The sequence below is a fragment of the Ricinus communis genome, chromosome 9, assembly GCF_019578655.1.
Source record: "Ricinus communis isolate WT05 ecotype wild-type chromosome 9, ASM1957865v1, whole genome shotgun sequence".
Classification (NCBI taxonomy): Eukaryota; Viridiplantae; Streptophyta; class Magnoliopsida; order Malpighiales; family Euphorbiaceae; genus Ricinus; species Ricinus communis.
Window position 1 is genome coordinate 7,412,155 of NC_063264.1, and position 27,403 is coordinate 7,439,557.

At 32.2% G+C, this 27,403-nt stretch overlaps 2 protein-coding genes across 4 annotated transcripts; both read left to right on the forward strand.

Annotated features, from left to right (window-relative positions):
• Positions 1 to 1,279: 1,279 nt before the first annotated feature.
• LOC8264882 (VPS35 endosomal protein-sorting factor-like) lies at positions 1,280 to 17,195 on the forward strand. Of its 3 annotated transcripts, XM_048379046.1 has the most exons (24): positions 1,280 to 1,511; positions 1,624 to 1,869; positions 1,986 to 2,016; positions 2,761 to 2,945; positions 3,404 to 3,563; positions 4,141 to 4,237; positions 5,209 to 5,378; positions 5,857 to 6,023; positions 6,490 to 6,657; positions 6,810 to 6,899; positions 8,619 to 8,699; positions 9,467 to 9,610; positions 9,851 to 9,933; positions 10,973 to 11,114; positions 11,206 to 11,289; positions 12,195 to 12,356; positions 12,436 to 12,523; positions 14,418 to 14,495; positions 14,829 to 14,912; positions 15,025 to 15,091; positions 15,166 to 15,265; positions 15,753 to 15,869; positions 15,952 to 16,008; positions 16,703 to 17,195. In XM_048379046.1, exons 1-24 carry the CDS (start codon positions 1,401 to 1,403, stop codon positions 16,850 to 16,852), a joined length of 2,862 nt encoding a protein of 953 aa, XP_048235003.1. In that variant the 5' UTR covers positions 1,280 to 1,400; the 3' UTR covers positions 16,853 to 17,195. The 3 variants fall into 3 exon arrangements, with proteins under 3 accessions (XP_048235003.1, XP_048235004.1, XP_002529445.1); XM_048379047.1 differs by lacking the exon at positions 8,619 to 8,699; XM_002529399.4 differs by lacking the exon at positions 14,829 to 14,912 and having other exon boundaries at positions 1,281 to 1,511.
• A 1,368-nt stretch (positions 17,196 to 18,563) lies between these two features.
• Positions 18,564 to 23,784, forward strand: LOC8287634 (splicing factor, suppressor of white-apricot homolog). Its single transcript, XM_002529398.4, has 4 exons — positions 18,564 to 19,061; positions 20,179 to 20,336; positions 20,784 to 21,596; positions 22,041 to 23,784. The coding sequence occupies exons 1-4, from the start codon at positions 18,785 to 18,787 to the stop codon at positions 23,538 to 23,540; spliced, it is 2,748 nt and encodes a 915-aa protein (XP_002529444.1). The 5' UTR covers positions 18,564 to 18,784; the 3' UTR covers positions 23,541 to 23,784.
• The last annotated feature ends 3,619 nt before the right edge of the window (positions 23,785 to 27,403 follow it).

The following is a 27,403-nucleotide window of genomic DNA, read 5'->3' on the forward strand; positions in this document are numbered from 1 at the left end:
TACAAAATGTTTCAAATATGTGAAAAACCCATCTAACTTTATCTACCACAAACCCTAAAAAATAAAAAGCAACATTTGAAAGTCCATCAGCCGCCGCTGCCGCCAGCCAAGGAAGAGGTAACAATGACGAAAAACAAAATGCATTCCGTTTTGGACCATCAAGAAATTGAGTACTTGGTTGCTCAATTTTTATAGTGTTGTGACACCCTTGAGAGTACCTTCAAACATTAGATCCAAACGTTCTAAGCTTGAGTATAAAAGGGTGAAAAAATTATAACTCGTTAAACAAAATGCCATTACACTTAAGGTAAAATAAAAACATAACCAAGAACAAAAAGTAGAAAAAGATCAAACAAACAAACAAAACTGAGAAGAGGAAGATTCATTGTCGCCGGTGGTGTTGGGAAACCACCACCAACAAGGAAACACAAAGACTTTTGAGACCTTCTTTCTTTTTCTTTTGCTTTTTTTTTTTTTTTTAATAGCCATTGCTATTGCTAATTATTTTTTAACTAATTTTGTTATAGTTAGTAGATTATAACTTAATAAATATGTAAATATAAAAAATTTATTTTTATAAAAAATAGTATAGGGATAAAGTAGATATTATTTTAATATAAATAATTGATATGGAGATAGAATAAATGTTATTTTAATGTAAGTCATGTAATAAAAATAGTTAACTAAATTTCTTTTGCTTGCTTTAATTTTTTACTTTTTCAATTTAGTCAAAGCAAAATTAAAATATTTTAAAATTACTTATATTTACAATATTAGTAAGTTGTTGTATAGTTTGATTCTAAATTACTAATATAAAATAAATATTTCTAATTGTAAAATATTATTTTTATTGAACTATATGAAAAATAATAATTCATTACAATTTTCTAAAAAAATTAAAAGTCATATTATCTAATAAAATAATTCAAACATCTATTAAATTATAAAATTAAATAGTAAAGTTGATAAGTGTATTGTCATTAAAAATGATCATTATTAATCTTACAGTTTAAATACAAAAACTTTTTATTCGAATGAGATTACTATAGTTAAATTTTAATATAATTGTTTAAAAAATATAATAATTTTAATACTTTATTTAATTTAATAATTTAAAATTAAATTGTGTTAATAATTTAAGAATAAATATTTAAATTAGTTTTATAAAAATTTTAAAAAATTAATGTAATAAAACACACAAAAATTCAGTTGTGTAGTGTACCAAAGCCCCCTACAAATCAGTAGTATTTAACTCTTTATTTTATTTTATTTCATTTTGTTTTATTTTGTAGTGAAGCTCCCCTAGGCAGGGGGTGAAAATACCAAAGAGGAGTTGCCAAGGAAAAAAAAGAACAAAGAGGAGCGAACTGTTAACAGAACTAACATTCATAGGTTATGCCATGGAGTTCAGGTCTAGAGATTACTCTACAGAACAAAAAGTCCATGCGCTTCCTCGCTCACGCGCTGATCACCATCCTCTCTCAACTCTATCTCCATCTCCACACAACCAGGTCCAATTTAATTATAATAATAAATGTTTAGCTAATGCTAAGTTAATTAGGTTTAAATTTTGTTTATGGTTGGCAACATTTACTTACAGATTTCGGTGGACTTTCATTGCAGATTGTTGTTGTTGTTGCAAATCGCGAAGATAATAAAAACAACGATTTCTTTGATCCGCTAAGAGGAGGAGGAGATGTTAATGCAGCGATATCTAATGAGAATACACCTGATAATGTTGATAATGTTACCTTTGTTGTTAATCTTTCTAGTGAAGCTAGTACTCGAACTTCATCAAAAGAGTGGAACTCTTTTAAGAGATTCTTGATGCAAAAGTTTCCTGTTTCTAAAATGATTTCTGTTTCTTATGTAAGCAGTGTTTGTTTCTGTTTGTATTTAAAGCACTTTTATAAATGTGCAATAGAGTTGACCGTGAAGTCCTGATACTGAGTTTTTGTTTTTTATTTTATTTTATATTTTAACAGATGCCTGATGTGATAATAAAAAGTGGCAAAGGTTTGGTGTTATACTCTGTTCCTTTGCTTTATTTCATTAATTGGAGTTTAATTATTTAAGTAGAAAGCTTTACATTGTTTGGTTAGTTGCAAGTATCTTGAACTTAAAATTTATGAATTACAACTACTGATTTTAAGAATGGCTTTATAAACCTTTCTTTCTCTGTATGTAACTCTAAATAATGGCAAGAGATATCAACAACCCTCTGCATTTCATATCCTTCTTAACTTAATTGTGACACTTCCACAGTTTGTTGGATGCCTTCATTTCTTATTTTAGCTTTTATCTGTCTTAACATTCTTATTTAAGCCATGCTGGTTTGTCACTTGCTATCATTGAAGCATGATTACCCTTTAATTAATTTGGTATTCAGTTATTGCAGAACATTGCTGGTCTTAGCTCTTTACAGTTTTTACATATGGATATTAGATCCAAGATATAGAAAGTAGATCTCTCTTTGATACTTCTTGGGTCTTTACTGCACATCTCTTCCCTTATTTTGATGTAGAAGACAACTATTAATGAAATAGAGATACGAAAGAGGAAGTAGATAAGATAAAAATGTAGGAAGAATCTAGAGAGACAGAGAAAGACGAGGAAAAGAAAATCTTGTAGTAACCCATTTTCTCAACCCAAATTTTTTTAACTGCCTCCAAAGTCGAGGAGGCACAATGCTCGATTCCTTTTCTACTAGTTTGCTGTAATATATTTTCACTTAGCATAATGGAAGATACTAATTCTCAGAACTCGACAAATCTTCAAAAAGTACACACATAGAGGAACTGAATGATTCGCAGAAAGAACACGAAGAGGATGCTAAGGTCATCACTCGGCAGGAGTATGTCTCACGCTTAAATGAGCTCAAAGATGAGATTATGCGTGCTTGGCATGGTGAAGATCGTGTAACAGCTTTGAAGTTGTCTATAAAGGTGAGTTTCAGCTGGTTTATGTTTTGCAGTTGATTTATCTATTTATTTATATTTCTATGTTGATTTAGAAATCTTAAATTGCAAGTAAGATACTATAATATTTTTTCTGCTGTTTCCAGCTTGTCTTCTTTAACCAAATGGCTAGGTACACAAATTGGTCTATGATCTATTAAAATTTAATAGTTTGTGAAGCTAATTTAGTTCCAAATTGTTCTTTAAGGAATAGAGTTCGAAGATTTAAAAATAAAGGTGGCGTGCAGACTATATATCCGTTTTTATGTTGAGTGACATCAAATTACATAGACATTTGTGTTTGTATTAATCATAATGATACATTATGAGTATGGTTGCTACTCAGCCATCGGAAAATCCGAATTTAGGTCTAGGAAAGTATCCTTATTCTGGCATATCTCCCTTCTCTCTCTCTCGATATGGACATCACCTTTTCTGTTGTGCAGGTTGCTAAGCTTCTGATGGATACATCAGTTCTACAGTTTTATCCTACATTATTTGTTCTCGCTACAGATGTGATGGACATGCTTGGAGATATGGTATGGAAGCGAATCAGGCAGAAAGCTGAACTTTCTGAAAGTGGAACCTTTCTCCGTACATTACCAGGTCTATATCTTTTAGCTAATCTCTTTGTTCATTCGTTTGTTTCTGCCAAACTTGCTTTTGTCTTTTGAAGTGAAGTAAGTAGGTTGTGAGGACTCTAGAAGGATTAGACATTTCAAGCTCCTTATTGATAAACTAGTGGATGTTCCATTTGTAATTTGTAGATGAAACTTGGGTTACTGGCCATTTTTAGCTCTTATGTGGAGATATTTGATGTATGCCAGTTGCTTACTCTCATTTCAATTGACAGGCTTACTTGTGGATATATTTGCATGTGCTAATATCTTTATATACAAAGTTCATCAGCTAATTGCTATGTGTCTGTGAGTTGATGTGTACAGTGCCTCTATTTGTTAATGCACATTGACATTTTTATAAAAATTGAGTTGATGTCATGTAAGACTTGGCATTGTTAGCAGTGACCTGCCAAATAAAGCAATCAAGTCATCACTGCATCTGAAGACTTATAATCCTGCTTTATATCAATTAGTGTAACTGTTCTAAAATCTGGGATTTGGAACATTTTTAGTTTTTCTAGCAGCTGGAGAGTTTTTATGAATTCGTTGGATTTGTTTGGCAGAGATCTTTAAAGCAAGTGATATTTGCTCTGATGCTAAGGATACTTGCAATAACTGGTTTTGCAAAGTGGGTTCCATCCGAGAGCTTCTTCCACGCATGTATAGTCCGTATCTTTTCAGTTCTTTCAGTTTCTTTTACCCTACATGTTCTTATGGTTGCTAATCCATTCAATGTGTTACTCTTTTTTCTTGTTTGTTCATTGATCAAGGAGATTTAGACTCTTAAGTTTCATATATTTTTGTGGTAATATGTTTACAAATATCATGTCTGTTTCAGTGAAAAATTGTCATCTTTAAGGAAGTTGTTTACTTGCTACAATTGAAATTGCTTCTACAAGAAGAAATTTGTATCAGAGAGTGGGATTATGTGAAAGGAGGCGGCTTCCTGTTGATAGTAAAAGATGAAACAAATGCAACCCACTAAAGCACTGAAGTTTAATGAAAATACTTTTTCAATATTACCAGATGCCATATGAATTAACACCTTCATTGCCCCTTCGACGTGGAACACCATAGGAAAGCAAGAAAAAAAAGAACCATCCTATCTCTTAGTAACTGTTACGATAAATATTGATATACAAGGATTTCTTTCTCTTAATCCACTTGTGCAGAATGAGGGTAGCTTAACTAATTGCCAAAAATCTGTCATTTATTTTAGGCTTATCTTCTCTGTTCTCTCTCCAATTGATTTTCTTTTGATTCAGAAAGAATTAAATGTTGAGTAGATATGTAATTTTCAAAGATCACTCAGTCCTTATTGTAGGCTTTAATTTTTTGAATTTTTTTAGAACAAATACAAAATTTTAGCTATTATATGATACCCAAGCATTACTTGGCACCTGCTTCATGTTCACAGCATGAGAGAAGCCAGGTAGTAATTCAGTAAACTGCATGCTTCGCTGGGGTTTTATAGCTCATCTTTATTTTCTTTTTATGTTTGAAGTTCTTAATAGAATTGGACTCTAATTGGTTTGACATGTTATTCCTTCTGTTCATCCATCATTTTTTTTGTGTGGACTTATGAACCTCTTTGAATTGCTTAGCTGCTTACTATTGATGTTGTATTTCAGATATTTGGAGCTGGCCATATTCCCTTGCTGGCGTTTCCTGCTTGATCATCCGGAAGATAATCTCCAGCGCCTGGTTATGATGACAAGAGGGTTAGCAGATCCATTGGCATCTGCCTATTGCCGTCTATATATGGCTCACTGTGCAAGGAAGTTACCTGGATCTGATAAGGGTATATAACCATGTATTCATTGTTTCTTTTCATACTTTATTTGGTGTATAGAGTATAGACAATCATGCATAGTTTATATCTGGATGGTAAATGCTGCCAGCTCACTAGTAGTGGCAAATATGGTTTACTGGAGTGGGCTTGGACTAATCATGAGTTTTAGATTTCAATATTTGATTTTAGTTTTCCTATACTGTCTCACTTTATCTTCAAAATAATTTTAACAGATAAATGTGTGGCTATAAAGTTGGTTACTTTCCCAATTGCCTTCTCAGTTGTGCATACAGATGTTATCCAGAAAGCAAAAATAAAAAGAAAAGCAAGGAAGATTGTACTAAGTATATATTGAATGATTGACTAAAGCCTCTGGGCCTCACCTAGACATGTCCAGTAGATCAAATTTGTATTAAAGGCTATTAACGTGTCATTTGCAGTTTATTATGGAACTTAGATTGTTGTGTGATTAATTTTCCTGTGACAGGATACCTCATTACATGTGTTAATGATATCAAAATTCTACTGGGCGATCTTTTATCAACAAAGGGACCCCCAGATAAACAATTTGCAGGCAAAATAAGACTGCTTGTCAGTCTGATTGAACCAGCGATCGAGTATATTATGAAATGCATATTTGAAAATGCATCTCAGGTAAGTAATACAATGCTTATCGCCAGAATTTTAGGTGTCATTTCCCTGAATGTTCACATATGCAAAATATGGCAGCAAATCCATGCTTTCAGTTGTATGTTCTACCTTATCTCTTAAGCCGTTCTGAAAACTTATATACACTAATAATAAGAAATTTCTTCTTGACAATGATATATGCTGTGTATGTAAATTCGAGACGTGAAAATCAGCAGAATTTATCTGTGAGTAAATGAAAATATTAACAATAACTTGGTGTATATCGATGTGCTTATAATATAAGAAGAGGGTGCCAGAATGATTAAGGCTCTATTACTTTTTCTCATAACCTCTTTTTCATAGAAGAAATCTCATTGTTGTTTATTTGTCTCCATAGTAAAGCGCTTTAGTGATCTCATCCTAAATAGCTGCTGTATCATGAATAGCTACTTTTGTTTATATACTGAAGAAATCTAATATCTGTTGAAAGAGCCAAGTACACTCTGTACTTGTGGAAATTGGATTAGGAAGGAACTTCCCATGTGTCTCAATTGTTCTTCACAATCTACTGAAAGAACTTCCAACTGAAGTAATCAGCTCCAACGCTGTGGATATCCTGCATCTAATAAAGGGCAGTAATGACTATTCTTTTGATCAGGTATTGTTCATTACACTACTCATGCTGTAGGCTTTTGCATACTTCGCATACAAAAGCAGTATGCAATTGTGCCTTATATTTTCCCTTCCTTTTATGACCTCAGTGTTTGACTGAACTTATGAGCTATTTTTTTTATCTTTTGGTTGGTTTAGTATTTGAATTTTAGGTTACTTGGATTTAGACTGGCTGAAAGCAGATCTCAAATGGACATCATCAACTCAGTAATGGATGAAGTTATTCAGGTACATGGAGCTTTTTCTTCCTGTTTACTTGATCTGGAAATTAATCCACCATTTGCTCATTAATATTGTCATATGTTGCTCACTAGTGTAGTTCTGGAAATTTTAGAGAATGGCTAATACAGACATTGGTAAACAATCATATTAATTAAAGATGAATACCAGACTCACTAAATATATTTTAGCAGAAACTTTGATAATGGTCATAACGAAACGATGCTATTTGTTAACCCAATTGCTGAAGTTCGAATGGTCTTCTTTTTATAAGAGTGGCTGTATTACATAAAAGTTTCAATGCTTAATCTTCTCTTCTAGTATTTTATACGGGTAGCACTTTCAATGTTGGTTAATTTCCTTTTTGACGATATTGTTCCTGTCAACTTATGTCTATCAAGATATCTGTTTCCAACGATGTTCATGTAGTTTTGAAGAATATACTTTTGCACCCAGGCAGATAACTTAGTGACTTGATCTTGGAATTCTCACTTGGAAGTTTTAGATTCATATCTTATTGAAATGAAATGCACGAATATGTTAAGGAACCTGCTATTTACATGTTCCTTGGCAAGTTAGCAGCTTCTCCATATTATATGGGCTTAAAAAATGCCCTTCTTATCATCTTAAGTTTGGAGAAAACCAAAAAAGTAAGGACATTTAAGTACTTCTAAACCTAGTGATTCTTTTACTCACAGTGTTTCTAGATTGCTGGACTTCTCTCTTTCTCTCTCTGTTACACATATATTCTTCTGCCACAGAATACTTGGGCTTTTTTCTCTTTGTCAGATATTATTTTGCTATTTTTCCTGTATCAAACAAATGATAAGAGGAAAATAAGAAAGGGAGAGAGAAGGAAAATATATATAAAAGAAAGAGGATATTGGTGTCTTTAACATTGAGACTTGAGAGAGAAAGGGTTCTGCATTTGGTATTCAATTTGACATGTAAATTTGGCTGGTAATTTGATAAGATATCATGGTGTATTGCATCTATTTTATCTCGTTTTATTTAGTAAATAATTTCTCATGTGTTATCCTTTTGATGAGATATCTTAAGGGATTAGACCTTTATTAGGTAAATTTCATTTATAGTCCCTAAATTGAAGCGTATATTCCACTGTGTCCTTGAATCTCAGTTTCTATCACAAAAATTTCCTACATTTATTTTAGTAACACTAAAATTTCATTTAGCTCGACTCTGAGAGAAATCCTGCTAAAATATTCTGAGATATCATACTATCATGAATTTTAAACTCATAAATAGGTTACATCTATGATGCTATATCTTACTTGGAATGAGATTTTCTCATAATCGGGCAACAAGGGTTTTAGTGTTTTATAATTAAAGTACAAAGATTTTCATGATACAAATTGAAATTTAGGGTCCGCAATGAGAAATAGGCTTAAAATTAGGGATTGCAGGTAAAACTTGCCTGACGTTTATTTTGTCTAGTAATTCTTGATTAGGGAGGGACACTGAACGCCTTTGCTCTTCCGTCCCTTGGATCAATGATAATTCTCCTGGAAAATTTGCTCCTATTGGACCATTTCTATGTATAGGCATTAGGATTTTATTTAGTAAATGATCCCTCATGTGCTATACTCTTGACATTGTCTTGCCACTTTGATATCTAAGTCCTTAGATTTGTACTTTGTGCCTTTACTAATAGCCCGACTTGATGTTCTCTAATCAAATTACTATTTTAAAACTTGACTATAATACCAGGCTATTGCTGAATATGATAAACTTGATGAGTACTTGAAGGTTGTTGATGCTTATGTCGAAATTGTTCTTCAAAATCAAATGGTAAGTTTTGTGGTTTGCAACACTGGGGCACCACTTGGTTCTCTTAATCTCTTAAATTCCTCTGAACTAGCTCTCGGTGTTTGGTCATTACTTGTTGGTGATTTTCATTATCCTTTCCCCTTAAATATTCATTATGCTTTGCCTGATTGAATTTCTTGATGGAAACTTCTTTATGTATGCTTACGTTATGGTTCTGCTCTGTGACTGTTGATTTAAAACATTTAGTAATGAATAGATTCAGTTCTCTTGTTACCAGGTTCTTGCTTGGCGACTGTTGATTTGAGCATCTAGTTATCAATAGATTAAATTCTCCTGTTACTTCTTTTGGCTCTTGCTGGTAATAAAGAACATGGCAGGAAGAAGTAAATACAATTCAAAGCACAACTTATAAGTATCATATTCAGATTGTGTCTGAGAGAGTCCATCTTTTCTAGTTCTTCCTTCTGTTTCTTATATAAATTACAATTAGAGCATATTCAAAAGTTGGTCCAACTGAATTCTTGGTGTAAATAGGATGAAATTTGTAAATAGATGGTTTGAGATGACCTAGGGTATGCCCTTCTATGTCAATTGAGTATTTTGTTTTTTCCTCTAAAACTTTGATTAGCCTTTGGTTAACATCTTCATAACTAATCTATTTCAGCTTTATTATATTTTTGCTACCATTATACCATGCAGTATGGGAAACATGAGCAGCTGTCATATAGTCTCTTTACCATGTTTTGATACTGTCAATCCCTATTAAATGAAACTAATGATTATGCCAGGATAACTATTTGAACATCCTTTTGGAAGGTCTTTATACACGAGCATGCAGTAAAGAGGCTGTTGAAGATGAACAGGGATGCTTGCAGTCCATTATGCTGAAACTTCTTTCTCACTTGAAGGACTTAAACAACGTACTTTCTTTGGTATGAAATTCTCCTTCCACCATCCCCTCAACCCGCCGCCACCACGCCGTGCTCCTCTTCCTCCTTTTATTTTCCTTCATTTCTTATTTGATGCAGCTTTAGTTTTTGTACATCAATATGCTGAGAAATTATATAGGACTGTAGTTTATTTCAATTTCATGATTTTGTAGTTATATAGACGATAAAGAAAGTTAGCATAGCAAGTGCTAATCTGCAATTGGTTGTGATCAATTTGTGCAGAAACATTTTCTTGACATCTTGGATGTAATGTATGGGAGCTCTCGAAGTTTCATCGATATGCATATTCTTAATATGGCAACTAGGTATCTTTTTATATTAGCTCTTTATCTCAAATCAGCCAGCCACCACCTACTTTAAGATAATATTGATAGCCTCATGTATTGTTGATTTCTTGTAAATGTAGCAGACACTTAACCAACAAAACATATATACTCTGGGCAGTTCTATAAGCATGTTTAATGGTTACTGGGGTTAGATGAGCATCTCATTAGATGTGTGAAAGAAAGAATAAGCACTGGTGATTGATTGTAAGAGAACTGTTTTTAGAAAAATCAATATGTTATAATGGTCTCGTGCAACTTTCTGAACTTGCAAGGCTTTCTTGATGTGGAATATTTTGAAACAATGATTGCTAATATGTGCAGCATATATCTGCTGGTGTTCATGATGTAGTTTACTTAGGTTTATATTGCTGACTCACACTTGAATTGAGCAGTCTTCCCTTAATATGTAGCAGGCAGCATTTGCTGGGCGGTGGTCGCCCACAAGCAATTTCTTCTCAATGGGAAGAGAAACAAACTTGTTCTACCACTAAACTTATTCAGACTAGAAGATTGAGCCGTTGTGGCAAGATATTTCATATATTTGCATTGATTTTATGGCTGCATCTCTTTTAGAATATGCCTTTTAATTTCTCTGATATGAGAGCCATATGCTAGTTTGTAAATGCTACATTTCCTTTTTGTGGGGAAAGAAATGGACGATTAACATAATCAAAGTTAATTGTATCATGTTAGCATTTATATTCAATCCTAGCAATGCAATATCATGGTTACACTAAGTCACGGGAAAGATTAAATGCTTTTTTAGAATTTTAGCTACTTATATATTAGTCACATGGTTTAGGGAAATATCAGCTTATTCAGGTGTTTAATTACCTTTATATAGTCCAGTTTTATCATCTATGTTTAGGTTTCCTTTTCAGTTCCTTACTCTGAGTACAAGTTATTTGTCTTCTTTTTTTTCCCTCCTTTTTTGGTCTGTTTAATTCCATCATTTTCTTTGAACTATTATGCATATGTTATATTGGAACAATTTGCAACTTTATGATTGTTTGGGCAGGTATGGTCAAATACATGATCCATCAACCATACAGTTGCTTTTTGAAATTTCTCAGTCACTGCATGATGGTATAGATTTTGCAAGTATGAAGGATGATGACAATCAACAGCCAGCACACCTGATTTGTCGTTTTGTCCAGATGGTAATTCCTTTCAGCTAGCTAGATACATTGTCCCTTGTGTATCTAGCGCTCAATTAGATCATTTAACAATAGTCGTTGCTTTGGCTGTTAGGTTGACTATGGGGCAGAAATGGAACAGCATTTAACATTTTTGGTTGAGTGTCGTGGAGCTTTTGGTAGCGTAAATGAACTTAAGGTTTGTCTCATCTTTCTTTAGTAACGAATATGACAAAGGGGCCGAGTAAACTTTTTACAAGTTTTTAAGTCTTTTGAAATTGGCATATCAAGAAGAAGTGCAAGAGCAGTTTTTGTATTAACTGTAAACTGTTAGCTCATCTCTTTTGCAATTATCCTTACGCATTTTGACTTCATCAGCATTTTGTGTAGGGTTATGCTTTTAATACTGTTTCTTTTGACCAAGCTGAGCAAACATGAATAATTATGTTGACCAAGATGTAGTGATAATCTGCCAACCGTACATCTCCTGTTTAAGAAAATAACTCAGTCTTGCTATTCCTGTGTATCGAGAGGGTTTAGGGCAAAGGATATGTGGGTTTCGCTGAAGTTTATGGCAACTGTAAGAGCAGAAAATACCACATTATAACAAAATACTTTGTATCGACCCATTGTATTGGTGGAGAGGATGGGGGAGACCTACGGAGAAGTTTTAATAGAGGGTAGTGATTGGTGCTCTATGGAAGTTATCCTTGTCAATATGAGGCAAAGATTTTACAGGGTAGTGATTTGTTTCATACATATGCCAAGGTTCTTTATCATGAAGATTGTGAGTTAACCCAGTGTTCATAACAACTGTCCAATTCTACGGCCACTGACAAGATGCCTAGGTAATGAGAGGGAACAAAAATTTCGGAGTCATTTTGTCATACCCTCTTGTCACTTTATATAAGAGAGGTTCATGTGCATTTGGTAGTTACAATGACATTTTCAGCTGACTCAGTACTGATGGATTTCATTGTGAGTACACCATGATATTACATTGTTACAAAGATATCAAGAAAGAAGTCTTTGCTCAGAAACAAGGCCAGCCTGGGCCCACCATTCTCTTGAGCTATACATCCCATGCTTAAAATTTTCTTGCAGGAAACTCTTGTACATTCGAGCAATTATTTGGCAACTAAAGCTTTGAAAGATGGAAAGAAGCACCTTACTTTAGTCAAATCTTGCTTAGCTTTTAGCGAGGTCACTATACCTTCTATTGCAGCTCAAGTTAGGCAGTTAAATCTATATCTTGAGACTGCTGAGGTAATGCTCTTCCAATTTTTGTGATCATTGACATCGAAAGTGAACCACATCTAAACTAACACAAATTTCAATGTCTCAGGTTGCCTTGTTAGGTGGGTTAATTTCTCATTCAGATGGGTTGATAATCTCTGCAATAAGCTGCTTAGAAAATGTGGACTTCGCTGGCGGTCAGTTCATTTCTTCTCATCAGTAAAATCTTCAGTTATATACCATGGTTGCAGGTTGTGATCATGCAATAGATGTGTCCCTATGATTATTTTATTTTATCTGTACCATAAGAAGTTCCAAATCCTTTAGAATAAATTCCTTGTCACTCAGATTAACAAAACCATGAAAATGATTCTGTAATTTCTAGATTTGATGCATAGAAGCTCCATTCAATCAACATTTCTGCATTTTGGAAATGGAAATTCCAAGAACTTTCCCAAAATTTTTGGGCCTGTTTCTGTATTCTACTAAAATCGAAAACATGTTTCCTCAACTTAAAAAATTGCTATGAATTGCACTATTTTCTGTCATTTTTCGTTTTAATTATTGTTAAGTAACTTGTAGACACTTATTTTTCGTTGTTCTTAAAGACTTGATTTATTGTTTTCCTTATTATTGTTCTTTTAATAGTTATTGATGGTAACTTATGTTTGAATAAATGGTCATTATAAAGATTTATATACAAAATGAATACACACACACACACACACACATATATATACGTATGTATATTCATATTTTTTAATATTTATAGATATAACCCTGTATTTTTAATATTTACATGTTTCCCCATGGACAGGCAGATCGCACTGCCCCCATAGCCAAAAACAATTTTCACGTAAAGTATATCGCACTGCCCCCAAACACAGTGTTATTGCCCCTTCGCTCTGAAAAAAGAAAGACCTAAGAGAAAACACTCTTCTCTTAGGTTTCTTCCTCCTCTTTGTACTTTACCCCTCCATTTGTATTTTACTCCCCTAATCCTATTTTCTGGGTCCGCCACTGCCCCACAATTCTGGTTCTTGTATTTTTAAAAGATACCACTTCGCTGTAATTGTTTCGTCGTTTCCGTTTCCGTGCTACATAGATCTCTAGTTCAAAACCGAATGAATCATCTATTTATGAAATTATACACAAGACCATAATGGGACTGCATTTGAAAATTAAGAATTCTGAGGTGACTAATAGCAACCTTGTTTTGGAGTTCGTGAAACTGATTACTGTCTCCTTGGAACTAAACTTTTCTACACATTAGTTTGGGGTAAGGAAATATATAGAGAAGACACAAACACTGATTCTGAGTTGCTTTATTGCGAGACAGATTCTTAGTGTGAGGGATAACTGCTTTGAGGACCTAATTCCAAGTGTTTTCTTGGCTTAGAAGTTGAAATATTTAATTGGAATATTAATTTGATAATCTAGGAACAAAACAATAATTGGCTTACCATGGTCGGTTGGCTGGAGACTTCAAATGTCACATAACCTGTTCTTGAATTTTTACATGGTTACTGTTTGTTTAGACTTTATGTATAAGGGTTTTGACACTCTGCTGCTGCATGCATAAAGCAAATTCATACATAATACAAGCACAAATCTGATTGGAAGAAAGTGGAATTTTAGTAGCAGGTGCAGTAGAAGTTAATTTATATTCCAATGCACACGAACTGGTTCTATTAAGTTCCTAATTTGCAAGTTGTTTTAAATCTTGTTGAGCTGATTATTTTGTTGGCAGTGAGAAGCTCCTGAAGGATGAAGTGGACGTACTAAATTTTAATTTTAGATATTAAATATCATTCCTTTCGTAAATTAAAAATAGGTTTTGCTTCTACAATTCTACCATTGTTCCTCCCTATTAATGCCTATAAATCATCTATTGTTATGGTATGGTAAAAGGTACTCAATGAAGAAGTGTGGATTTATGAACTAGATCACATTCTTCCTTTCTTATTTTAAGTAAATTCTCCATATATTTTTTAAAATATTTGCAGCATTGCAAATGTAATTTCTTTGCTTTAAGAGTGATGTGATTTTATGATTTAGTTGATTGCTGAATTGGCTTATTTCTTTCTGTAGGCTCTCAGACTCCAACTGATGTTGATGGAATACTCTCCTCAATTCGAAAATTATGTAGTCTCTTGGTTATGGTTCCAGGTCTCTGAAATATATTTTCTTTAATTTATCTTTTTCATTATTTCAATTATATGTTTTTTTGTTGCTAATCTTTCAAAAGTGGCTTTCTGTAATTTTTATGATTAGTCTCTTACGAACACTTTCATAGGAAAATAATGACTTAGAAAGAAGAAAAAGAAAAATGTGATAAGGAGGTCAGAATTGGAGAGGCTTCTAGTGAGTTTGAAGAATCTATCTATGCTATAATTCTTACAAAATCAATTTAAACATAAACAAATTATTTCTTGTCTTGATATCTTTATCTTCGTGTTAGATCTCACAGCATGCAGCTGAGTATTTCCAAAATTGTATTAGGAGTTCGTATGAGAGAATATATAAGAAAAAGTGGGAAAGAAAAAAGAAAGAAAAACTTTGCGAGTTATAAAACAATTTCTTCTGGTGCATATCTTTCCCTTTTTATTAACTTCAAATATCTAGAATTCTGTTTTGAACAATCATATATTTTATCTTCTTTTATAACATTTTAGTTTTATCTTTTCCTCATTCAAAGGTAATTCCGACCAAGGTGTTACAAATATCCCAAGTAGCATTGTCTCCCTCATTTGTTCCAGATCATGGTAAGCCCGTTTCGGTACCACTTTAAGTGTTGAAATTTATCATTTAATAGAAAAAATTTCCAAATTTATTGTAGGATGACACCGAGAATGAAGACAAAATTCTTTTGTGCAATAATTCTATTGTTGGCTACACTTTCTCAGAATAAGCTCCCGTATCATGTGTGTAACTCAGAGGTATTTGTGTTTCTACACCTGTTGACAATAAAGTTTAAGTTTGTAGAAATTTGGTAATGTATTTCCCTGAACTCCCCTTTGTTCTTTTGCTATATTCTTGAGAACAGACGTCTTCTCTTTTGTACGAGTGGATTATATATCACAGTAACCAGCTAAATACCATGTGATAAATTGAAAATACTAGTGTTTAATCAGGCAGATAGGTTTCTCTTATTTATGTTATTTGAATTTGCATTGATTAGATATCAATGAAGACATTTCATGATTGCTATATTAATTTATATATTTCTAACAAGATATTCTTAAGCAAATGTGACTGAAGACTTCTGATTTAATTACAATGTATTGCTTATAGATCATGTTTACTCTTCCTTTCTGAGCTACTGTTAGCATGTTCCTTGATGCATGCCCACCAGCAGTTCAATTCAATTGCTGCATGCATATCATGCGAGTGGTAGCATAACTTTGATGTATTTGTTTCATTCAGATTCTGGGCAATGACTTGTTATACTTCGGTGACTCATCCTATGTCCATGAACTTGTTTCAATGTCTGAATCTGTTCTTTGGAATCTAGTTAAGTTTATAGAGCTTGAGCCTTCCAAGGTAAATATGGATTTCATTACATGATATATAACGCAATAATGGACATTTTTAATATCTGATCACATGACATGCTGCAATTTAGGCTGCTCGTGGAAGTTTGGCACTTGAAGCATGTAACTGCATAGCATTATCCTTCAAAGTAAGTTCTGTGAAATGTTTTGACATGGCTTACTGATCTTTCTGTCAGAAATTTATTTTCAAAGATTAATATCCTTAGGTCCGGTTCTATGAATGGGGAAGGTCCATGGCAAGGCCGTCCCGTTGCAGATAGCCCTTAGCACATGATAGCGATGCATGGAGTTTATACTTACACTTGCCATGCTAACTCCAAATCACCTCATCTGGATGATTTGGAGGTCTTCTTGCCAAAAACCTTGAGAACATAGGGCCTCAATTGCCCTTTTTTGCATTATAATGAGATGCTATATGCTCTGATTGGACATTTTAGAACATTATAGTGTCTGAATGGTTATTGTTGTTGGAGTTGATAGCAATGTATATTATATCATATCGTTCAGGATCCTTAATTCTGCTGGCTTCTGATGGGCTTTTACAGCTGCCAGTATTGATTGAATGCCTAGTATGCAGTTGCTTTCTTTTTTTTCCTGTTAGGAACATTTCACCCCATGTAAGTTTCCAGTAAAAAAGTTCTTCAAAAAAGATGATGAAGCTCTTGCATATGAAGGCTCCTTGCAATATCAGAGCCTAGCAAAACATGGTTAATAATCTGATAGCCTGTTGGGCGACAGGCTGAAAAATGGGTTTCAGTGCTCAAAAATCTTGTCTGTATTATTCATCACGACCTTAACTTTTTTCCTTGCTATTTTGAACAGGTAAGCGAGGATATATTGCAAGTTTGCTGGAAACTGATTGAAACTGCCGAACTTTGTTTGAGTACAAATGACAGATTTCTGCAGTCTACCATCAAATATTTAGATGAGCATCTGCCTAATTTTCGAGCAATGCCATCTGTGGCAGTCTGATTTACGCCCAAGGGCATAAGGTCAATCGACACTTTAAATGGATGAAAATTTAGGAAATACATAGTTCTATATTGATTGTCTCTCTGTATCATGGCCGCCATGGACATCATATGAACAAAAACTTGCTCTGTAATTTTTAGATGCATATTCTTTTATTTTATTTTTTTTTTTTTTTCCCCTTTTTGGGAGGTCAAGTAAAGCATATATTAAACTGTAGCTGTGTACGGATCCAGTGTCTCTCTAGTCTTCGCTAAAGAGTAAACAAGTCATCAGAAGGGACACCATATGCTTATGCAGAAACAGTCACCATAGACAAATGCCAAGGTTTGTTTATTTTGGATTCCTTTTGGTACCAATTTCAGTCTACTGTGAATTGTTTCTCTTATCGCTCCTACAGTCCCCTTATGTTTTGCAGTTCCCCTCTAGTGTCTGAAATTCTTATAAAAAGATGAAGAATAGAAATATATAAAGGTCTTTTCCAAAAAAAAAGGAAATATAAAATTAGATTTTTTTCTTTGTGGTTGAATTAATGATGATAGTCTCTTTTTTCTTTTCCCCCTCTCTAACAAAAAGTTGATTATCCTTTAAATCCCACACGTTAAGTAATACCGAAATCAAAAGGGCTACAATATATAATAAGTTTTAAATTAAGAAATTAAATTGTGCAAATACTAAATACTGAGCATTATTGTATGATAATTATAACAATTTTTTATTTTCAAAATTAAGACTAACGCAAAAAAGTCCTTTAAGAGGAGTACAGTTCGTGTCTTGTGCAATAATTTTCTTAGAAACTAAAATATAAACTAGGAATTACTAGTTTCTTTTAGTATTACTATTTCTATTACATTTTTATATTTTACTTTCTTTAATGTTTACTTATTAATGGAGTTTAATTGTAATTTTTAATTTTTATTTGATTGGTCTTAAATTCTATAAAATCTTTTTCTGTTCAATTACTATTTTTTTTTATTTTGTTCTTATTATTTTTTTAATTTCTATATTTTTACTTTTATTAATATCTAGTAGAGTTTAATTGTAATAAACGAGTCTAATTAATGTAATTTAAAAATCTATCAGTAAGAGGATATAGAGTTCCTTGTTAAATATTTACCAACGAACGAATTCTAGTAATTTTTATTGATAAATCCGATAGTATGCAAGAAAATTAATTAGGTCTAAAGCATATATCAGTAGTGAAATAAAATATTTCAACAGATTTAGACCACAAAATAAAGTTGAACGATAGCTGGTTTGAGTCTTAAAAGAATAGGATGAAAATGAGAATAGAAAAAAGTGAATTTCATTGTTGATGTTTGTAATTAAAATCACTCAAAATTTTGATTAGATTTCCTCATCAATGGAAATTAACTATTTTATAAAATGAAAGTTAATTTTCATAAAAATAGAGTCAAATTTTTGAAGAATAAAAAGTCAATTCTTATAGAAATTAAATCAATATAAATAGTTAAATAAGTGGAATAATATTGATCATTTATATAAATATTATATTTATATATTTATAATTTGTAATAATTTAAATATATTATAATTTTTAATTACAAATTAAATATTATTGTTAATATCTTGAATTCAATTTCTAATTTATATTGAATCAAACAGACATGTTAAAAGCACAATCATTTTCAGATTTATTTTATCATTAACGTTTTTATTTCCGACCTTTAACCTAAGCCGGTACTAACACGTTACGATCCGGCTCATAAATATAAGGATTTTTCAGCTAGAAAAAAAAAAAAAAAAGTATGGATCTCTTTGAGTGATATTTAAATTTGTTTATTTTGATTTTTAATCCTTATATTCGTTTGAACTTTCAAAGAACATCACAAAAATTTCCATATAATTCTCCATCGCCTACAAGAGTTTTTCTTAGGGTTTCTATCATCTCATCTCTCAATCCAACGGTCCAAAATGGATCTCGAAGTCATCGGCCGTCACGCGCTGCTCTTCGACGACGACGCTTTGGCAGCGTTCGTGAACTCGCCTGAGGCACTTGTCGATTGGAACTCTCTCTCTATTGACCGTTACGACGTCCGGCACCTCCTTTCCTCTCCTCCTCCTCCTCGCAATCGCCACCACCGCCGGAACCAGCACCGTTCTCCCTCTCATAACCTCGACGATTCTCTCGAATCTGACCTTGATCATGAACGCTACCTCGATTTACCCTCGACTTCTGACGATGAGCAAGGTAAATAATCATATTTTATAAAATTTACATTTATCATTAGCCTTTAAACACTGTAAATTGATAATTACTATGTCTCTTTTTCCAATCATTGTTTGGTTGAGCTTCTGTGTTGCTTGCGTATTTTTTAAGCTTGTAGTGAGCTTCTCATGGTTTCCAAATTCTGTTACGTTATGCCTGTATGTAGGTATATTTCCCTCCGTTGTCAGTTTAAAATTTTGAGCTGTAAGAGTGTTTTGGAAAGCTTAAAAACATAATAATTTAATTCAATTGAATTTGAGTTCTTATTTAGTCCATTCACTGTATAGTCAGTTAAGACTTAAATTCTTTCAACTTAGAGATGAAAAGGCATTTTGAAAGAAATAAGATTATGCCACAAAGGAGACATGAGTTTGCGAAGAATTGAATTGTATTGGAATATTGTACATAATTTAGGTGCCTAAGAAATATTGTATGAAGAAAGTGTAGAGAAATGAAGAGATGTGGTTTCATGAGAATCTGTCGCATAGAGGGCTTTTTACTTGTATTATGACAGTATATATATATTATATATTTTATATATTTGGAGATAAATATATAGTAAGATGGTAACTTAAAGTTCCTTTTTCACTTCTCTCCATTTCTCTTCATATTTTCTGTAGATACTCTTAATCTAAACACCAGCATCAGTTTTTATTTATTTATTTTTTTCTAAAAAGCCTTTTTATTCCTCTACTACTTATAAGACATCTTACTGCTAATAGTTATCATTAACAATTATATCTGTCTGCGTAGTATAGGTACATTTTTAATATGGATCTTTTGGTTTATGCATCCAGCTAAAGATGGGAACATGGAACATAGTTTTTCTTTTTAATTTTGTTCGTGGGTTTGCATGAATGTTCTATATTTTGGATTGCTTTTGTAAGATTGCAGGACCAAATTTTATTTAGTAAAGTTTCATCTTTCAGAGTGCCAAGTAAGAATTTCCTTTCTTTGTTCTCGCATTTAACTCCCTTTTAATTTCTTATATTTTCAGTGTTTATGTTCTTCGTTCTTCTGCTGTTGCTACATGCTGGGACTATCACAGGTGGATGTTTTTGTGTTCATTTGATTTTCATTTCTTTTTGTCTGTTTTCAGATTTAGAAACTGAAGCTGAAGCCAAGAATGCTGGTGGCTATAACGCAGTTGCCTTTTCATATGGAGCTCCTAGTGAATTATCTGAAGAAAAGAATATTGATGCCAAGTCTAGCTTTCGTCCACCCTTCACAGTGCCTGAACACTTACTTCAGAACCTGGTAGGTGGAAAGCTTTCTTGTTCCCTGCTTTCTTAATTTTTTTATTTGTCCTGATGTTGTTGTTTGTTTGATGCTTGTCTAGTGTGGCGACATGATAGATGTCTAAGGTGCATGTGTTTTTCTAAGGCTTACCATGTCTAAGTTTCAGATGCTCGGAGCAGGGATGGGAGTTCTTCAAGGTTGCCATCCACAGGCACCTTGTCTTCTTTTGATGTCTTGACAAGGGGCCGCGCAGGTGGGATTAGGATAATAGAAATTAATTACTTTCAGGCATCCTCTTGAGATCAGAGGATAGATATCTCCATAGAGTGTTGTTTCTTAATCTTAATGGTTATCCTTATACATTTTATACATATGAACAATCAATGTTTGTTCTCTGATACTTAGTGAGATGTCTTTTTCCTGGGATTTTGCTATTCAAAAGATTATTTTTTTCTTTTTTGTCAGCCTCCCACAGCGAAGGTGCACCAGATCATTGCCAGAACTGCCATGTTTGTGAGTAAACATGGTGCGCAGTCAGAAATTGTTCTGAGAGTTAAACAGGGAGACAATCCAACATTTGGGTTCTTACTACCTGATCATAATCTTCATCCATACTTCAGATTTCTTGTTGATCACCAAGAACTTGTGAAGTCTGACGTTGATGGAAAATCTATAGAAGAAGTAAACAGAACTGATGGTGGTCTTGATCAGATGGATGTAGGTGGTGCATTGTCATTGCTTGGTTCTGTATATGGGTCTGGAGAGGATGAAGAAGGTGCAACTGAGGATGCCTTAGCACTGAAAACAGATAGCTTTGAGCAAGTTGATAATGCTGATAGTATAACTTCCCATGGATTAGAACAAAACAATTCGTCCTTAAATGCAGCTGGGAAAGATGAGGCCCTTTCCAACCCTCCATTACCTTCTTTGAAAGAAAGGTCTCATGTTATTAAAAGGAACCATGCCATCATTGCAGTCAAATCTGGAACCACAAATGGGATAAAGAAAGATGGTGATGTGGGCTCAGTTTCCGCTATGGTAAATAAGTTGCAGCCTTCCATTGTACCTAGCCTGTCCAAGTTTGAGCCATCTGTTTTGGAGCCTCCCTCTGATTTGAAAAGAGTGGTTGATAAGATAGTTGAGTTTATACTTAGAAATGGGAAAGAATTTGAGGCAGTTCTTATTCAGCAGGACACTAAGCATGGGAGATTCCCATTCCTTCTGCCATCCAACCAATATCATCCTTACTATCTAAAAGCTCTCCAAAAAGCTAAAGAGGTGCGTTCTTTCATTATCCTTCTATTGTTCTTATTTTGGGTTAACTGTGTACGCACGTGTTTATAAGCAGCATTACCAGTCACCCTCTGTATTTGATCATACAATGAATCTGAGTGGATTAATTAGTTGTGATGACATCTTGAAGTACCCAACTTTTAGCTAGAAATTTGATTACCAGTCTTAAATTCTGAAGTAGAAATTTCTTTTGTAGCTAGACTTTTTATTTAGCCTAGGTAGTCCCTTTATGAAGAGAGTGGATATTCTCTAATGATCAGATATTTGAACTCTTTTACTGGTAATGTTGTTGTTTATATCCTAAAATTACCTGGATTGTCCTAGTCAATTTCTTGTGAATTTACGTTTCCACTCTTCAATTTTTAAATCCTGTGTGTTACAAGGTGCATTTTATTTGCTTTAGCTTCCTGATATTTTCTTTGGTTACAGTCAAAGTGTGCTGGAAAAAAAGAGAAGCATGATTCAATGGGGCATGGGACGGAGAAGAAAACTGGAAACAAAGAAAGTGACAGTATGTCCTTGGGATCTGATATACCATGTGAATCTGACAGGAAAGAAAAATTTAAAATGGTGATCGGAAAGTCAAAGAAAGATGAGAAGGACCCTCCTTCAAAAGCCACCCAGCCACAAGTTGGAGTTAGTGTGGATGCAACAGCTGCTGCTGCTATTCTTCAGGCTGCCACAAAGGGCATTAAGAATCCCAATTTAGAAATCCTCTGGAAGACCTTAAGTAGCGCTGGTCAAGGTCCTAGCAGTGAAGGTGGAGGTAGCCTGCTTTCCTCTTGGCCGCAAAGTTCCAACCAGAAGCCAGATAAAAATGAGTATAAAGCCATTGCTAAAACAGCAGCTCTGGCAGCAGCAAGTGAGGCTGATTCTTCAGAAGCAACCTTGACCAGAGAGCAGAAGTTAAAGGCTGAGAGACTGAGACGGGCTAAGATGTTTGCAGCTATGATAAAAGGTGGAGCTGCACCAGTGAAGAGTGAATCATTGCGTGGGTTATCTGTAGAACCATCTGAATCTGGGTTTTCTGGCTCAGATTCTCAGGTTGTTCATCTTGTGGGCGCAGAAGGGGAAGGTAGTTCAGCTCCGATGGAGGTCGATACTTGTAATAAAATTGAGAAAGCAGAAAAGAAAGGATTGGCCGATGAACAAAATGAACGAAGATCAAAAAGGAGCTATCGATCTAGATCTAAAAGGGGTGAAGAAGAAGGAGAAGAAGAAGAGAATTTAAAAGAAGACAGGGACAACAAGCACTCTAGGAAAAAGAGGCGATCCCATCGCTCATCACATCACAGCAGGGATAGGCGTAAGCACAGGAAAAGACATTCTTCTTCCCAGGAAAGAGAATCTCAACATAAGCATGGGCAAGATAGCTCTTCTGAAGATGAGCATCGGCATTCTAGACATAGGCACAAGCATGACAGCTCCTCGGATGATGAGCAGAGGCATTCTAGACATAAACACAGGCACGATAATTCTTCAGATGATGAACTTAGGCACCCTAGGCGGAGGCATAGGCGTAATTCCCCTCGCGATGACCATAGACACACTGAACGCAGGCACAAGCACAATGGATCATCTGATGATGAGCGAATGCACTCTCGACGTGGCTGTAGGCGTGATTCCAGTGATGATGAGTATCAACGCTCCCAACATCAGCGTAATCATGGTACCTCCTCAGATAATGAGGACCAGTATCAAGCCAAATCTGTAAAACATAGAAAGATCTCCCGCTTAGACAGAGAGGCGGAATTGGAGGAAGGAGAGATCCTTACAAAATCTGATCAATCCAAAGTTAGTGATGGTGAGGAAGGTGCTAGTAGGGAGCCTTCGGTTGATTTATCAAAATCATCTCAGCGCTCTGAAACTGCTGAAGTATCTAATGAACTTAGAGCCAAGATCCGAGCCATGTTGATGGCAACTCTGTAAGTAGCTAGCACGCATTTTCTAGTTCAGTTTTATAGTGGTTGTATTTCTTTTAAACTCTCGGGGCTACTTTTCTTGTAGAAATTTTGTATTTCTTATAGAAATTTTGTATTGCCAGTTTCATATTTATGAAGGGTTATTTAACAAAGTTATATGGTTGAAACTTGGAACAAGGTTTATAATTCTTGTCCGACAATTTTGTATAGCCTGTAACAATGCTAAATTCCTGATATGCCTTTGTGTTTTTCCCCCTTCTTTTTTATTTTTTTATCTGTTCTTTCTTTTTGATACAATCCTTTGCAGTTTTCGTTTATTAGATGCGTAGCTTAAAGTATTTGTTATTCTTTCTTGAGTTATGAATTACCCTCGTCAATATTGCTTGAACTTATTAAGTAGGGCTTACATTGTTTCCATCAAACCTAAAGACATAGGCTAACTTCACTTTGTGGACATAAATTGAAGGTTATAATTTAATAAAAATATATTGTTGTGAAATCACTGTTTTGATTTAATTAATGCATTGTAAGTTAATTAATAAAGTATATGAAATCTAAAGTATAGATATTAATAGGGGAAATAAACATATGTAAAGAGAGGGAATGACTACTACGGTACTACCTCTTTTAATTAAATAAATTGATTTAATCATTTATTAATTTAATTTAATAATAAATAATATTTTAATAATTATTGAGTATAATTCTAATTTAAATTTCAACTCCGTTAAAATTTTCGATAATTAAGTATTAACTAAATCTAGTTGTAAAATTTTAAAAAATATGTAAAATGAGTATTATGTGTATATCTGAACTATTTACAATCCATGCTTGGAAATATCCATAGCGAACAATGATTATAATTTTAATTTGATATGTTATTTATTCTATGTCTTTACTTAGTTTATTTTGCTTATCAAGTGCATAATTAAATGGATTACAATTAAAATTTGATTTAAAAGGTTTTGAACTATAAATGTGTCAATCCCTTTAATAAGAAATACATTAAAAATTGAAAAGTTTTCAGAAAAAACTAAAATTTGAACAGACATTCTATTTTAACAAATTGAATTATTAGTATTTTGTGCATAGCATTTGGAGAAAAATTAGTGCACTTTAAAAGTTTAAAATCTTGCATTCTTAATAAACATTAAATTGTTGTCCGGAAATAATAAAAGATAAATATTTTTTTATTTTAAGTACTACTATTAATTAGAGGTAAGTTCTATATTATGAAATATTTTTTTTACAATATAAAATTCTTTTTTTATTTATAATTAATTTAAATTGAGACAACTAGTGTTTTATAAATCATCGTCAAATTGTTAAGTTTTCATATTCAACTTTTATAGAGGTGTTTCACATACTATATTTAACTATATATAATTTTTATTGTCCTCGAATGCTAATAATATTGTTTGATTTAAAATACACGGATGATAAATTTTCAAATATGTCGACAAAAATAATCCAACACTATATTAAATATGATATAAATTAATGTTATTATAAATTTTTTTATTTATCTATATTAGATGATATAATTTGATTTGATTTATTGCCGAAATTTTATATCTTTTCAATCATCAAGTGCTTTGATTATTTTTATTTTCACATGGTTTTGAATTCATTTATTATATATATGATGTGTATATATAATGAATTTTTCAAACCTATCAAAAATAATTTAATTCCTATAAACTATCAAGTAGTGATTGATTTGATTGCTTTTTTCCTAGAGGTATGTTACCGAATGCACGTTTGTTCTATTTGAATACTTTAGCTAACTGAATTATTGATAAAAAAACGTAGAATGGGAGAAAAGTGAAAAATGCATGAAAAATGAAGAGTAAAAGCTTGAAATTGTTATGGTCCACATTGATTATTAGCTTTCGACATTCCTGGGGTCCATAATACCATAATTACAAAAGCAGAAACAAGTTACTGCCGACTTCTATTATTATTATTATTATTTAATAAAAAAGGAGTTATACCTGAAAATAATATCAAAATAAAAAAAATGTATATAAATTTATAAGATATAAGCTTTTTTAATATGTGTATTTATGATTTGACAAATATAATTTTTATTTTGATATATATACTTATTATTGAGATATAAAATAAGTTATATTTTTAATTAAATAACAGTTTAATTTTAAAAAATAACATCTTAATTATATTTTAATATTATATTAATTAATAAATAAACTTTCTAATTAGATAATAATTTTATTTTCTATTCTTAAAAAATTATATTAATTGTATTTCAATATTATATTAATTAATATCTTTTTTTAATTATATAATAATTTTAACTTAAAAAATATTTTAAATTATAATATTATATTCGATAGAAAATTAATATTTAGTTATATAGTAATTTCTAATCCTACAAAATATTAATCTCAACTGTATTTATATTATTAATTTATATAATACTAAATTAACCAGTAAATATTTTTAAAACAATTTTTATATTATTATATACTAATAAAATTTTAAAATATTAAAAAAATCAAAAATATTATTTAAAAATATTTGATTTAATATTATTTTTTAAATATTACAAATAAATATTAAATTTTATATTAAATCTTATCTATAAACTTAATTTTATAGTCAAAAATAAACAATTAGTTAAAAGTTAACATGGAGTGCTCCTAAGCCTGAAGTTCCCCAATCTGCAATAAATATTCATTAAAATATCAACAGAAAATACATTGGGTCATTTTTTTTACAAGTGAAAATATAATTAAACACAAAAACTGTTACAGTTATATTAAGCTATGTTTAATTATAGCTATGTTTGTCATTAAACATTGTAAAGTAAATAAAGAAAGAAAGAAATATTTAATGTTGATGTTCCATTTCAAGGTTTAGGTAATCTTAGTTATCCCTGACTAATAGTATCACCACTCTTGTGAACTCAACTATTTTAGCCTTTTTAATTTAGTTATCCTCAAACCATTAACGTTAATAATAATAATAATAGATGGGTAAAAAGAGTAAACAATATTGAGACATTAATCTTTGCATAAACATATTGACCCTTTAAAATATATACATGTCAAACAAATAATAAACCTTTTCAATCACTAATAAATCTGTAAATTTTCAGAAAAAAAAAAATACAAAGATAAATCTTTTTCCATCATTAAAACAAAAATTATACTTAAAATCTTTTAGTGAAACATAAAAAAAGAAATGGGTTTTAAACAAGTTTTTAAAAATTTCAGTAATTTTGCATCTATTAATTTCCCAATTATAATCACTTCATTTCATGCATGCATTGCCTCTAGTCACTTGCACATTGCATATTGATCCTGGAATATGGCAATAAAGTTTGTCTTATCTAATTTCGATTTTATTTTAATTTTTTCATCTATATAGTAATTATTATTATATATATATATTAGTTGCCACTTTTCAAAGTCCAACACCTTTCTTCCTTTAACATCAATTCAACCTACCAATCTTCTCATTAAAATTAAAAAAGAAAAAAAGAAAAATATTCAACCTACCAACTTATATATTATACATCAATTTTTCCACGTATTGAGTTGGCACAAAGATGGCCACTTTGAACCGCATTGTCAACACAATCTCATATATTTAAGTAATTTTTTTATATTATTAAACTATAGGTTAAGTGCACGAGATAAATTAGAAAATCATATAATATGGTAAACACTAGGTCCTGTTTGGTTTGTTATATATTTTTTATGGCTGGTCGGAAATAATTCTTTAGCAGTTGAAATTTTTCATAGTAATTTTAAATCTTTTTAAAAAAAAAATAAATAAATTGTCTCTTTCTTCTATTTTTTTAATTTTTTTTAAATCTTATTAAATTGATATTGTTTTTCTCCT